At 38.3% G+C, this 15,000-nt stretch overlaps 1 protein-coding gene across 2 annotated transcripts in view; it reads left to right on the top strand.

Moving 5' to 3' along the window:
• Positions 1 to 15,000, top strand: part of LMO4 (LIM domain only 4) — a 36,712-nt gene that overhangs the window by 9,201 nt on the left and 12,511 nt on the right. Inside the window, exon 5 of one of the 2 annotated variants that reach the window (XM_005885315.2) lies at positions 4,110 to 4,914. The exons of the other annotated variant lie outside the window; for it this stretch is intronic. Coding sequence (XP_005885377.1) covers positions 4,110 to 4,118 — 9 coding nt within the window. The 3' untranslated portion in view covers positions 4,119 to 4,914. Of the gene's footprint in view, positions 1 to 4,109; positions 4,915 to 15,000 lie in introns of those variants that run through there. 2 annotated transcript variants of the gene reach the window in all.

Here is a 15,000-nt window from a genome sequence, read left to right as displayed (position 1 = left end):
GTAATTCCAAAGGAGAACATTTTTGTTATTGGTAGTCCCGTCAAATTTGAATAAGCAGTGACTTTAAAAACAAAGTTCTAGCTTTTTCCAGTCACTTTGGGCCACTGATAGCTCCATTAAAGATTATGTATCTCAATTCTTGATCTGCAACTGGAAAGTTTTTGGACCAGTGTTAGAAATGAGGAAATTATACAAGTGCACAAGTCATGTGGTATTAGAAGGCACTTCAGAGGGAAAATTAGTGATCAACAGTTGTTCAGCACCCCCAGTCCTGGATAGTTTTAGATCTATTTTAATCTCCTTAATAAGTCCTATAGCTATGCAAGTGAGTGCATTTTGATAACTGCTGTGCCTAATTTGTAACAATTACTGTCAACCTTCAGTTAAGAGACTGTTCATTCCACACTGGCCCAGAAAAGAGTGAAATGTATGACTCGTGCGCATAATTTTATTCACATCATATTTCATACTGATTATGTATTGATGACATTGATTCATTTACTCTTTACAGCGCCACTTGCATGGATATTAAATCTTATTGACCACAGATGAATTTTAATTTCAGATTGGTGATAGATTTTTCCATCAGCTCTGATAGTATGTTTGACTTTTTCATCATTAACCCAGGCAATCACACAGCACTGAGTTATTGCATTGAAACAAAAAGTGCACACTTCACTTGGTAATTCTTTATGGATTTACAATAGGAACTTCATTAATGTCTGTTGTAAGGATCACAAAAAAACAACATTTATCTGCAAATAGGAATTTAGCAAGCTTCAGAAGTTTCGGAAAAAAATATTAAGCTGCTTTGTCTTCTGTAATACATTTTGTTTCAATGCTTCCTGTGGGGAAAATGACTAATATTTGTAAACTTTTAACAATTTAAAATCACACTACCATATTTTTAATGCTCATATTTATCGTTTTCCCTTACTCAAGTTTATGGGATAATTTTAAACGTATTTTTCATTTCTTTATAACTACATGTTAATTGCATCACAACACATGTACTATATGTAACTCACTAAGAAGGGGAAGCTACATAGAAGACCATTTTAAGAATAGAAGTCAAATATTTTATTGCAAATTAACCAGTCACCATTGATGAGGCATTTCAAGCTGCTGTACATATAAACACATACAGATTTTTATGGTTTGAATTGTAATGAAATGAATCTACAGGGTAGAGTTGAGAACAATGAATGGGTCGCATAAATATGTAGAGATCCCCATTTCAATTTGGAGGCAGAGACATTTGTAGTTAGTTATACTTGGTAGCTCAAAGAAAAACGAGCTAGGAATAAAATGTTTGATAACTTTCCCACCCCTTCCAATATAAAAGCTTAGTTTCCCCCAAAATTCTCTTTTTAACATTTTTTTGCTGGTTTTATACCATTTCTTTCCTGCCTTAGCAAAGTATTAGAAATGATTGTTACAGCTCACCAACGTGCATGGTGAGAATTGAAGGATGTGGAGACAAGGTGGGAAATGCAGCCAAACTGTGGAGCGCTGAGGATGCAGGCAGTGGCTGTGTTAGCTAGGGACCAAGTGCAGAGGACATGTAAGAAATATGAGCAGGGTCTCAGTACCATCTTTCTGAGTATAAGGTGATATAAATTTAGAGTTGTTAGGGAGGAAACAGAGCAACGCTGAAAAAAAAAATCTGGTTTTACGTGTTAACAAAATTGCATGGATTGTGCCTTTCATCTAAGTGTTCTGTTTTTTTTTATAACTTTTCCCGGGTGGTGGTGAGAGGTAGGGTGTTCATTTTGGAATACAAAATATACTAAGCAGTGAATAAGAACCTACCAGTGTATATTTTCTTAATGTTGGAAGCCAAAAGAGACAGGTGGCCTTCAAAAATTAATAGCTTTTAAAAGGCATAAGGAAATATAACTTAAGGATATGTTCTTGTCAGATGTTGGTGAGAAGCTGTGTTTTGGGGGAGGGGGGGTGATGTTAATTAAGAACGTTTCCCTGTTGGTATAAATGTCTCACATTTTTGCCCTTGGTGCTCAGCTCACCATGAGCACAGTCAATTCACAAGGTAGTTTTTGTAAATAAAGGTTTTGGGCAAGCTGAACGTGGTCCAGAGAGATATTAATGAGAGGGCAAGGGGGAAGAGGTAATGAAAACACTTCCTGGTGGAACATAAACTGCTTTCTGGATCTGGAGAATGCTTTAAAATCATTTTCCCCAAAGCCTCCAGTGTTTCTTTTCTGGGGGAGCTGAGTGGGGAGAAATGACAAGTAGCTCCATTTTATTTTCTTTCTCGTTCTCCACATTTTTGGTAGGGAAAATTGGACATTAATTTTGGCTGGTTTCCTTCTATTTGTAGAACTAATTATCTTTTTTGTGCATGATGCATAATAAATATACACAAGTATCCTCTGCCTTCAAGGTAATGAGTTGATTGTTTGTACATTTCTTCTTTAAAGGCAGCTAATTGTATGGAAAGTGTAGACCCCATCATCTAGTCCCTTTAAACTTTTATTCCCCTGAAATTTGTTCCCATTGTCTGGGGTGTGCAGTTTAGTTCTTGTTCTGCATCATTGGCTTTTGTATATTCTGAGAAAAAACAATAACATTCAGCTTTTAAATCATACCATCTCTTGACTGAAGTCTCAGACCACTGGTGCCCAAGGATCCTACAACGTGAAAGCCTATATTCAAAGGAGGCTCGGCTCTCTTTAGGAGAACATTGCCTTCTAGAGAATAATGTACATACAATCAGAAGTTGTGGCTAATTTTTTTTTTAAATAAATTTTTGCCTGCTCTGGAATTTTTTCTCCCTCTCAAGAGTGATGGTTCCACCTAGAATTCTCTGCTTTTCAGTAGCGTAAGAGATCATCACACCGCTTTAGTTGGAGGGAAATGTAGCTCCCGTCCTAGTTTACATATCACTGCGCAGTTCCCTTGCAGTCGCATAATTGGTGTAGTGTGTGTGTCCATCGTAGAGGGCATTTGATGCTCATTTATTAAATATGCTCGCTGGCTGCTGCCGCATCTTTGTTCTGGACAGACAAATTACCTTGCTCACACTGAGCTTCCACTCTGGGGAATTAAGCCTCCACCACTTTAATTAGCTTGGAAGTGGGGGGTTGCAGCTCCTAATAGACTTCAGGCTTTTAGTAAGTTAGGGAAAGGGTGAAACGAGAACTTCCTGGAAGCTCAAAATGTCATTTAAAAACCATAAAAATCTAATATATATTATTTCATTTTGGTAATTGCAAACAGATTGTATTTGACGACTGTGTGGATTACCATTTCTAACTTAGACTTTAAAATTAGACTTGCATTGAACTGCATTCTTTAACTGATCATGAATCATTAACACATTACATGTGTTTGATTTATATATTCAGAATATTTTACGTAGTATCAAGTGGCAACAGATAGGAAATACTAGATGTAAAGTATCTGTTTATATGTACATATGTGTGTGTGTGTACAGACACATAAACACATGCACAAACATACTCATGCAGGTAACATACCTATATGTCAAGAAGGACATAGGTGAGTAGGTGACATGTGGGAATATCAGAATAGTCATAATAACTGCCAATACTTGCTTAGGTTTTATTAAGTGCCAGGCACTGTTGAAAATGCTCCACATATGTATTATGTAATCCTTATGACAGCCATGTTATCCCCACTTTAAAGACAAGGAAACTGAGGCGCAGACAGGTTGAGTAACTTGCCACAGGTTATACAGTTGAACATATTAACCCAAAACTTCCTGGGGAGGGGCATGGCTCTGAGTGTGCCTTTGAGATGTGACTAGTAGGCAAGATGTTATAATTCATTCCTTTCAGAAAGAAACTTGCTTTTTGCAGAGTTAAGCAATTCATTGTAGAACTTTACACCAGAAACTTTCCGAAAGTCCATTTATTGTCTCATTTTCTCTGCTAGTAAAACTGCAGAAAATGTTATGCTTTAGTTCTTCACTGTTGGAGTAAGTAGCGCAGAAAGCCTCCATCAAGTCACAGTTGGAAAGTAATCTAATAAAAGAAGATTAGTGAATGTAGAGAAGACAAAAGCAGCCATGTTTGAGTTTAATATCTCTCAAATTTAGCTAAGATGCCCGTTTTTATTTCTTGCAGGTCTGCTAAAAGGTCAGAGTAATGCAGAATGCGTGCCTTCATCTCAGATTTTGTTCATCACAGGTGGATCCCATGTGTCTTCAGTAGACAAGTCACCTTTGTAGCTAGCACCAGTGCCAGCTCCATGCCATTGCACCTTCTTTAGTCTTGATTGCCCTTCCTGCATTTATTGGTGTATTAAAATGACTGAATATGAACATTAAGGACTCCATGAACCTGGGCTAATGGGAGACTGTAGAGAAAATGAAAAAAGATCCACCAGAGGACATCTTGGGGGGGTGGGGGAGGGAGCTGGGGAGGAGGGAAATGACTAATGAAGCTAATTAAAAGAAGCATTCAAATCTGCTTTCTACCCTCATTAACAATTAGCAGGGCACTGGCCAGAGTTTGTACCCTGTGTTTTACCTTAACAACATTCTATTTGCTCTTTGTATATTTAAGTGTTGTAAGGAAATGTGTTTCAATCAAAACTGAACATGAGATAAAGGAAAGAGATGTGGCTTTTGTGATATTCTATCACAAACACTTTTATTGTATCTCTGTAAAATACAATGTATGTATGCATGTAAGTGTTTTCGTCCTAATGTTGCTACTCCCATGGCGAAGAAAAAGAACAAAAAATGGAAAAAAAAATTGGAAAAAAAAAAAACAGGCTCATAGCAGCTACTGTGTAGAAATTTCCCCCTACTTCTAATTTGCTGAATGAAGAAAAAAAAAATCTTTTATTTGTGATATTTTCAGAGACATTTGCTCTAGTATGGTGTATTTAAATAATAAAAACTTAAAAGAAAAAATATTCGATGGAGTTTGGGCTTACACACTGCTTTTTCTCTTCTGTACTTTGGGAAAAGGTAGGGTTGTTTTTTTTTTATTTGATACCAAGTTCACTTTAAATTTCAGGAGTTGTGAGAGGTGGTGTGTATATTTATTTAGCTCTGGGCCAATAAAGTATTCTTCAAATTACTTAACCATGCCGTTTTTGGCAGGGGTACAAAGCAATGTTTCTGACGGAGTCCTTCTTATAAGTTCGGAATATTCTGTTAACAGCACTTCATTACACTTCTCCAATATCACAGTGAATCTTTTGTGTTTATATATAAATATTTGTTTGATTCTTCAGCTATTTTCGCTTACTCTTTCTTTTTTTCTCAGTAGGAAAGCCTTGGGTATTGATGAAAAACATGTTAGAGAATGTGGCATAACTATCTTGTTCTCTTAGCAAGTTTATAGCTTTGGAGGAAACAGCATGCCAAACCATACCTGTACATATTCTGAGGTCCCATTCGTTCTTAGGGACCCTGTGCTCTTTACAGTTCCGTTCAATGGGTGAAGCAGCCGTTTCCTGGTGTGCTTTTAGACTCCTGTGGTCTGCTGTGTGCTTTTGTTTATTTTGTTTTGCTCTTACGCTCTTATAGGCTCTGCCTTTCCATATGTTTGGAGGCGGGTTTGGAATTCATCTAATAGAAGTCTTGAGATGTTCAGTTGCTAGTTCTAGGCGCTAGATTATCCCCCAGCAACGGCTTCTGCAGTGCCCGCAGAGGTGCCCTGAGGAGAGCGCGTGTAGGCCAAAGACTCCGTGGGTCCGTGGCCAGGGCTGGAAGGAGGAAAACTAAAGAGTCTGCACTGCCAGGCTTGCAATATGTGAGCAAATCTCAACTACGACTTCTGCCTGGCACAGGTTAATAAAACCAGGTGTTTTAATGCTACCTTTAATTTTCTTTCTAAAAATGGCAATTGTTTTATTTTCTCTTGTTCCAGAAGAGCTCCCGAGGCCCTCTCTGGAGAATAAGGAGTAGGTTCGTTCTATAGAGAGATCGAGCTTTGGCACAGCTCGACCAGCAATCAGCTGAGCTTCCCTGTAAGGTCTGTGCTTACTGCCTGCTTTCGGGTCCCAGGCCAGGAGGAAGAATCACTTGCTCAAACTGCGCTCCTCTTGGAGGAGAATTTAAAGGCAGAGAGTAAAAGTGAATAGTTCATTAGAGCTTAAGACAAAAATAAAGTGAATAAAATCACATAAATAATATCTACTTGAGTTAGATCTTGGGAATTTCTAGGAACTAGTTCTGGCTCTTACATTATTTTTCTTTTAAGATACTGTAAGGGAACTTGGACTCTTCAGGATAGAAAAGGGGAAATGTTAATAAGAATGCAAGCATCTGCTCTATTCTTCTTGGCATAAGCACTCATGTCCCATATAGGGTAGAAATTCAAAGGAGATAGTTAATAACTTTAGTAAGTAATACAGTGTGGCATTTAGTGATGTGGAGGGCTAAGGTTATTAAAGACTTTAAATGAACTATTATACGGCTGGTTCCTCAAGCACTGCTGCGTATTTAATAACGAGCTTCTAAAAGCATTTCTTAAGTTGCAGACCTATAAGATTACAAATGTCACTCATGTTAGTATAATCCACATGCAAGTGATGAAGTCTTCTCTTTGATGTGCTAAATTGGAGAAGGACTAATGGAGCTATGAATATACAATAGGACATATTTAAGTAGTAGTCTTGCTTTAGGTAAAACACTTTCTTGAAACCAGAGGCATTTCAAACAATAAAACTCAGCTCTAATGGGGATGCTCTGTGGATAGAAAGCCACTAAAAACACTCAGGTTTATTCTGATGTGAGCAGTGATTATGTTCCTCCCCCAACCCCAACATTGCTTAGAGAGAAAAAAAAATCCACCAGCTTGTTCACCTTTCATTATTGCATTTGTGATGTTAGTGAGATGTACTCTGTTCTTTTGAAAGGCCTTATTTAATATTACCCATGTCACAGAGCAAGATGGCCCCCAGTCCCTACAAGCAAGTGCAATTAAAAATAAAAGCAAATGTAACTGAGCCCTGCTGAACTGATTAAAAAAAAATGTTTATGATATGTATACATGTCCCAATTATGCAAACTGCCACTCTTGCTAATGTACAAAGATTCTCCTTTGAAAGGTTGGATGTTTTTTACCTGCCTTGTTACATTTACACACCCCAAAAGGCAGGAGGGCCTGAGAGAAGCCTTTCCAACCCAAACCATTTGCCACAAGAAACTATTTCCAGCTCTTCGTGATTTATTAGGAAGTAGTTTAACACAGACTGTAGTGTCTTATAAAATACAGACTGAGAAAACCCCAAAGTTTCTCATTTATGAATGAAAACACCAAAAAGAAGCCTGTGAAATTGTCATCCTTTTAATATTAACTATTTTGCCCTCATTAACACTGATATTTGAAAAAAACTAATCCATCTAAAATGAAGCTTTTAAATGTCAATATAGGAAGATTCTAATGTGCACCGTGTTTATGTAAAATATTTCTTAGAGCTAATAAATTATATAAGCGAATCTAAGAGCTATAGATGATGTAGCCTAAATAACTGTATTTAGGTCGAGAAGTGATTTTCCCAATGATTCCTTCACTGGGGAATTTCATCCCAGGTGCTTGCGCACCTATGACTCAGTTTGTGAGGCCATTGGAAACAGACTATGTACAAGTTGATGTGACTTCTTGCATTGTTACTAACACTCACCTATTGTCAGTCCAGCCAAGTCACAGAAATGCTGATTGCAGTTAAAGAGCAATTTGTTTCCATGAAACTGCAATTAAAGTATTACCGAGCAGCCATTTTAGATTGGCAATGCTCTGAATGCATGTTAAACAGCCAGCACCTCCCACTTGCCGAGCCTGAGATCTGACTCGCAGCAAAGTGGAGCACATTCACCCACGTTGGGTACCTAGTTAAGAGGCATTTGCAGCCCTCTGTTCCATCATGAACATGCTGAGAGCAATGGCAAGTCAGGGCTGATTTTTGGAAGGTGAACTTGCAACTTACCTCCAGTGACTACTATTTGCAGTTGCACGAGAAGTGAGAAGTACTTTATGCTGACGGATATGTGCATGTCTCCTAGAGGGAACGTTTTCGAGTTCAGATTGATTCTGCGGAGAATGGACTGCAACTCGGAGGCTTTGAGCCAATCGTGCTGCAGGTCCTGACATGTTACAGCTGTGTAAACAGGGCCATTCTGTCTCCTAAATCACAACTAATAAAGCATAGGATGAAAATCAATTGATTCTGTTATAAGTTCTTTGGATGACACTGGAAAGTTGTTTAATGACTCTCTGTGGAGTGGTCAAGCCTGGGTTGAGCCACTGAAATACCCATTTTAATTGTCTCTCTCCCCTCAGAAACAGGGCAGGGCAGCCTTTCCTGCAGATTAGCCTCGTGGCCACCAGATCAAAACCTTCTGGGGAAAGAAAGGATCTGAACTGAATTCTTCCTGCACATCTGAAGTTCAGGATTTGTTCAGTGAGAAAGGTGAAGTGCAAAGGTTTTATTGAAAATGCAAAACATTGATGTAAGATCCTGAGAGAGGAAAGGATTTCAGAGGTGGTGTTTTAAAATGCAATTAGCACTGAATTCTAACCAGCTCGGAAACCATCATTAGCTCAGAGAACAGGAGGCATTTCACCTTCCTTCTGCCTAAAAATTCCCCCTACCTGGATCAAAAGGTTTACATCCTCGACTTCCTCAGAAACAATCTTCATGAACAGTGCAGTTCTTTGTAGGTTTTCTGCTGTGTTGTTTTAGCTGTAATTTTTTAAAAGAGGAAAACGTTAAAGAGTTTCTTCCTAAATTAATATTTCAATTTCTGTGAATTGAGTATATTTGGGAACTGTAAAGAGAAAATCTGAGGACAAACTGAATTTACACGTGAAGATTAATTCTGAAAACTGGAAAGGAAATTGCTTATTTTGGCTGCTGTTGTATATCTTTTTATTTAAATAAGGTTTGGTGGAGGTGGGTGTATCTTAAATTCTGCATATCTCTTTAAGGCCTTTGACTCAATTTCTATTATCAGTCATAGGACTGACACTTTCCATAAAAGCTTTACATCTTGGAATACAATGTTTAGTCTAATAACTTTATCTGGGAATTGTGTAATGCTTTGTAAATGTATTTACATGTGAACATTTACAATTAAGAAATTCTTACACTTGTTTTCTCACCGAGTTCTCACAGTAATCCTCTTAATTACTATTATTGCCTCAGTTTTACAGATGAGGTCACTAAAGTTCAGGGAGCTGACTTAGTAAGCAGGGCCAGGACTAGAGTGAGGTTATTGGATACTCTGTGAGTGCAAAATGCAAGGGGATACCAAAAATTCAGTAATCAACATAATGTTTTAAGGCGATATTTTAAAAAATAACAGAATCAATGCAAAAACATCCATGATGTAGGAAATTTACAATTTAAATCAAGGCAGGATCTGTCTTACTTTCCTTTTGGCCCAGGTTCCAACGTGGCTGGGCACGGTTATGAAGGCCCCCGGTGCCAGAACTGCTATTTGAACCCTGGCATTTGGGGCATTTCCGTAGACTTGACTTATAAATTGTTAGGCTGCAACAATGATATACTTTATTCCATGAGCTGTAACTTGGTTTTTTCTTCCCTTAAAAAACTAATTATTACACTTTATCTTTATCCAGCCTGGAATGCCAACTTCTTCAGACTGCCTGCCTATCTTAGCCTTGCTCTATAAGAAATTCCTTTTGACAATTCTCAACTACTTCATCATGAGTAATTAAATATAATTGATCATGACTCTGCCCACAAGTTGTTGCTGAGGAAAAAGAGCAAGACTTTAGTAATCATATTAGTTCAGAAAGCAAAATGGATAAATACATCCAATCCAACGTAGTAAATGACGTGTTTAAAATATCTGAATGACCTGTGGATTTGAGTCTGTAGATAATATTTGTGGTGAATTTGAGTCTATAAAAGTAACACATACTTTTATAAGTATAAGCGAAGTAATATACACACACAACAACTTTAAAGAAAATTTTTACATGTTCTAGTGTGGTGTGAAAAGAAGACATACCACAAAAGAACTAATATTCATGTTTGCTGTTTTAAGATGGGAGAGCACAAAAATGTTCACATGGAACAGATTATACCTTTAATTACATCCAAACATGATTCTGAGCTGATATTCAACATTTTGTTGGCTGTACTTCCTATTTTCCCATTAATTGCTGGAGTCCAAAAAGATACCAAATTTGTAAATAAATTGCTATCACATGCCATTGAATCCAAGCTGCCTTTATTACAAAGAGAAAAATAGTTAAGGAAACATTTCTACTCAATTGAGTAAAACACTGTTTTGATGTTGATGTAAAGGTTAAGCAAAAAAAATGACTTTTTCTTGGCTTATATTCTTGACCACAGTGGATTTTGGTGCCAGAGTACTGGTTATCGAAGCCCTTAATGTCTGTATGTTACTTCATGGAATATCTCAGCCCAATGACTCTCTGCAGTCTATCTTTTAATCTTTTATTCTGCTCTGTGCAAAATGAGACTTAAGTTAGCCAATATATGTTTTTTCTGGTCTGAAGATTATATTACCCTTCTCATTGGATATCAACGGTTATACATATACAGTATTCTCTTTAGGTTGTGAGGACCTGGAAAATATGCATAGATCAATCTATACACTATGCATTCAAAACTATAAGTATTGATTACAATGAAGGAGATAATGTGTATTTGTTATGTGTATAATGTGACCTCAGTTCATAAAATCAGTAAGTTAAGTCTGTACATCCCTGAGAGGTAGGCAGGATTTGTACCAGGTAATGAGGCTGCCAGACCCAGGAGCTCAACTTCTTGGTTATACTGCTCTATAGTATGACCAAAAACCACCATTCATTCCAGGTTTTCGGCAGAGGCCATCCATAGCCAGAGCTGCATAACCAGTTCAAGCAGCTGCCTGAATAGTGTTTATCAGGATTTTTATTTTTATTTTTTGGTGGGGTATAGAGTGGGAATAGATGTTTATAGAATTTAGAAAATAAAATATTTTAAAATTCTAAGCTATGGAGATATTTCTATCATGAGAACAAGGGAGTAGGGAGAATGGAAGGAACAACTGCCTAAATAATTTGCTCTTCTAGGAAGGATTAAAGGGCTGGAGTCTCTTGTTGAGATTGTATGCGCTCCCCAAACACCCTGGCCACACACCCCATCTACATGGTTTTGTTTGTCTTATTTCACTCCTGTCAACAAGACCCTTTGCCCTACCCACACAGGATGCTGTTACTGTGCGTGGTAAAACTCAAGCTATGCTTTTGTGGACTGCAAGGCTGTGACATCAGGAGGTTTCCGACATTAGCAGTGTTGGCAGTTTTTAAAAGTTGATATGATACAGCCTTTGGTGACACTTCACAGGTGTGTCAGGGAGAGCTGAGGTGAAAGGAAAATTGCAACAGAGAAAAAGCAGACTCCAATGTTCTTGATGAAGCTCAGGGTACCACGGTGGAAACATTGCCTCTGGCTTGTTAAATCTAACCCTTCTGTTCTCGAAGAGTGGAGTGGAGGCACCAGGGCTGCATGGGTGCAATTCACAAAACTACACCTGGTACCTTATTGTGTAAAAAATTGTGAGGTTTTTGTTTGTTTGTGTGTTTGTTCTTTAACCCTCTTTAGTCAAACATTATAACCTTAGAGAAGGAGAGAAGATTCGGGTGACTTTGGAGCTCTGGAATGGCAGTTTGTGCTGTGGGCTCAGTGAAGGTATAGCTGTAATATTATTCTCTCTGCGTTACATTTTATGTATTTTAGTCCAGAATTTGATTTTCGACCAGTCCACCAAAGGATTCTGCCTCTGGAATGCTCCTGTTTTGCATGCAGATGGCAGGTTAATGAACTCATTACTGTGCATTTTATCCTGCTCTGGACAGATTTGTGACATTATTTTTTCAAAACAAAAGAGGGTTCTGCCCTAGCCAGTTTGGCTTAGTGGATAGAGTGTTGGCCTGCGGACTGAAGTGTCCCAGGTTCAATCCCAGTCAAGGGCATGTACCTCGGTTGCAGGCTCAATCTCTGGCCCTAGTTGGGGTGTGTGTGGGGGGGGCGGGCAACCAGTCCATGTTTCTCTCTCATATCGATGTTTCTCTCTCTGTGTCTCTCCCGTTCCCTTCCACTCGCACTAAAAAGTCAAGGGAAAAATATCCTCGGGGAGGATTAAAAACAACAACAGAACAGAACAAAACAGGGTTAGGCAGTTAGTTGGGCCTGATGAGAATTGGGTGACTAAGTGAAAAAACTTATTTTCCAAAACACTACTAACCTGCTCAAGATTGCTGCTTAAATGTTCTATAAAACTATCCCTACTCTCTCCATTTCCCCCCAAAAGGTCTTTTTAGAACCGTGTTCCCCCCCCCCCCCCCCCCCCCCCCAGGGTGTGTGGTCCAATTCCATCCTAAGACTAGGTGATTCTGAGCTTTCTTTCTGATTCCTTGGGCATCTATGGGCGTCTCCTGTGTCTTTGTAACCTTTTTAGCTCAGGTGTTTGCACCAAGCAAGGGAGAGAGAGCACTCACTTTTGCCATAAGGGATATGCTATGCGAATTAATTATGGCTTATTTACCTTGTATTCTGTGCTTTTTACTTTTGAGGATGAAGGCACCCATGCCTCTCCATTCCTTCCCCTTTTATTTTAAAGTATGTAATAAAGCACATATTACACTGTAATGCTAAGTAAGCACCAAATGGAGTTAGGAAACTGAATTTAATTCTAGTCCTGAAGGGAAGTCAAATGGAATCTGTGGTTAAATTTGTCTTTCCATTTGAATATTAGCCATGGGCTAATCATTTAATTTCACTACCTCCTTTTGCCTATCTTTTAAATAGGAACTTACTAATAACAGCTATATTTGCCAATACATTCATTGTCTTCATTAGAAGGTAAAACGGGCTTTAAATTCTCAAGATAGTACTCTTTGGGAGTGTAAACACTGAAACAATAGAAAGTATAGTAACTTCTCTCATTTACAGATGAGTTATAAGGTCTTAAACTTACTTTGAAAATTATGATAGCTAACTCTTGCCTGTCTCCAATGGAGGGGAGTGATGATGTAGATTAACCCCAAACAATGGATAACAATTTATTTTTGGTTTAGAATGTAATATGTAATTTTTTTTCATTTTGTGAAAAGTCTATTTTTTTTTAGCAGATTTAGGTTCACAACAAAATTGAGAGGAAGGTACAGAGATTTCTTACATATCCCTACCCCCACACATGTATAGATTCCCCATTATTAAATGTATCCCCAAGTTTGTCATAACTGATGAACCTACATTGACAGATCATAATCACCTAGAGTCCATAGTTTTCATTAGAGTTCACCCTTGGTGGTGTACTTTCCATGGATTTGGACAAATGCATAATGACATGTATCCATTATTATGGTATCATACAGATGATTTTCATTGCCCTAAAAATCCTCCATGCTCTCTGAATTTACCCTCCCCTAACCCACAAACCCTGGCAACCACCGATCTTTTTACTATTTCCATAGTTTTGCCTTTTCCAGAATGTTATATGGTTGGAATCATGTAGCCTTTGCAGATTGACTTCTTTCACTTAGTAATATGCATTTAAGGTTCTGCTATATCTTTTTCCTGGCTTGATAGCTCATTTCTTTTTAACAGTAAATAATATTCCATTGTCTGGATGTGCCACAGTTTATCCATTCGCCCATTGAAGGACATCTTGGTTGCTTCCAAGTTTTTGCAATTATGAATAAAGCTGCACTAATCACCTATCTGCAGGTTTTTGCGTGGATATAAATTTTCAATGATGTACTTTTCGGGAGCATAGTGATATTGCTTTTGTTAGGTAAATGGCACACAAAATTTGCAATTCCGTAAACTCAGTCCATATGCTGGTAGAAGGTAGCCCAGAAAAGAAATGAACATTTATTTTATTTTATTTTTTAACTTCTTAAAAAATATTTTTTTTTTATTGATTTCATAGAGGAAGGGAGAGGGACAGAGAGATAGAAACATCAATGATGAGAGAGACTCATTGATTGGCTGCCTCCTGCATGCACCCTACTGGGGATCAAGCCCACAACCCGGGCATGTGCCCTTGACTGGAATTGAACCCTGGATTCTTCAGTCCACAGGCCAACGCTCTATCCACTGAGCCAAACTGGCTAGGGTGCACATTTATTAAATAATGATGTGGACCATACATTTTTTCTTGTTATCCCCAGTATACAACTTTGAGGCAGATATTACTACTTCTACATCTGCAGTCAAGGTATCAGGGACTTAAGAGAGGTTAAATAATGTGCTCAACTAGAGTTATTTGAAAAGGTGAATCTGACTCCAGTGCCCATGGCCTCCTGTAGGGGAAAGCATATTAGGATTAAAGCTTTCCCACAGCTAATCCCTGGTTGGCTAGTCTACCATCAGGTAATGGAGCTGATACTATACATTTAAAGCCATAGCACACTGTAACCATTACACATGTTTGATTACCTTTGGAAGGAGACATTGATCCAGGTATTGTTTACATAGGAAAATGGTTGTAGTGCCCTCTTGACTATGCACTTTCCTTTGAAAGGATAGTAACATTTATTTCCATTTCATGGTTCTTCAAGGAAGGACAAGGAATTATCTTTTGTTATTTGTCTAGTAATTGAATTAGACAATTGTTAATTGAGCTCAGTACTTTACTTGTAATATCTCATTTAATTCTCACAAAAAAAAACCTATAAAGTCATTTTATGAATACATTTTACACAGGTGGAAGCTGAGACTTAGGTTGGGTAACTTGCCCTGTATGTTGGGTATACGGTAAAGCTGACAGTTGCTGCAGCCAGGTCTGTCTGAAATATGCTGTTATGTGCCAGGTACGGTACCTCATTTAACTTTTGTGATCTCCCCATCAAGGAAGGCGGCATTGCTGCCCTGTTACAGATGAAGAAGTGGGGGTTCTGAGTCTGCATGATGTGCTGAGGACACACAGGTCTGCCTGGCTTGAAAGCCTGTGTGTGACCCAGAACTGTGTGACCGCTGCAGTGTAGCTCACCTCTATTGAACCTCTGTTGTTCA

The sequence above is a fragment of the Myotis brandtii genome, unplaced genomic scaffold, assembly GCF_000412655.1.
Source record: "Myotis brandtii unplaced genomic scaffold, ASM41265v1 scaffold90, whole genome shotgun sequence".
Lineage (NCBI taxonomy): Eukaryota > Metazoa > Chordata > Mammalia > Chiroptera > Vespertilionidae > Myotis > Myotis brandtii.
The sequence above is the reverse complement of the archived record's forward strand: the minus strand, read 5'-3'. Positions and strand labels throughout refer to the sequence as shown.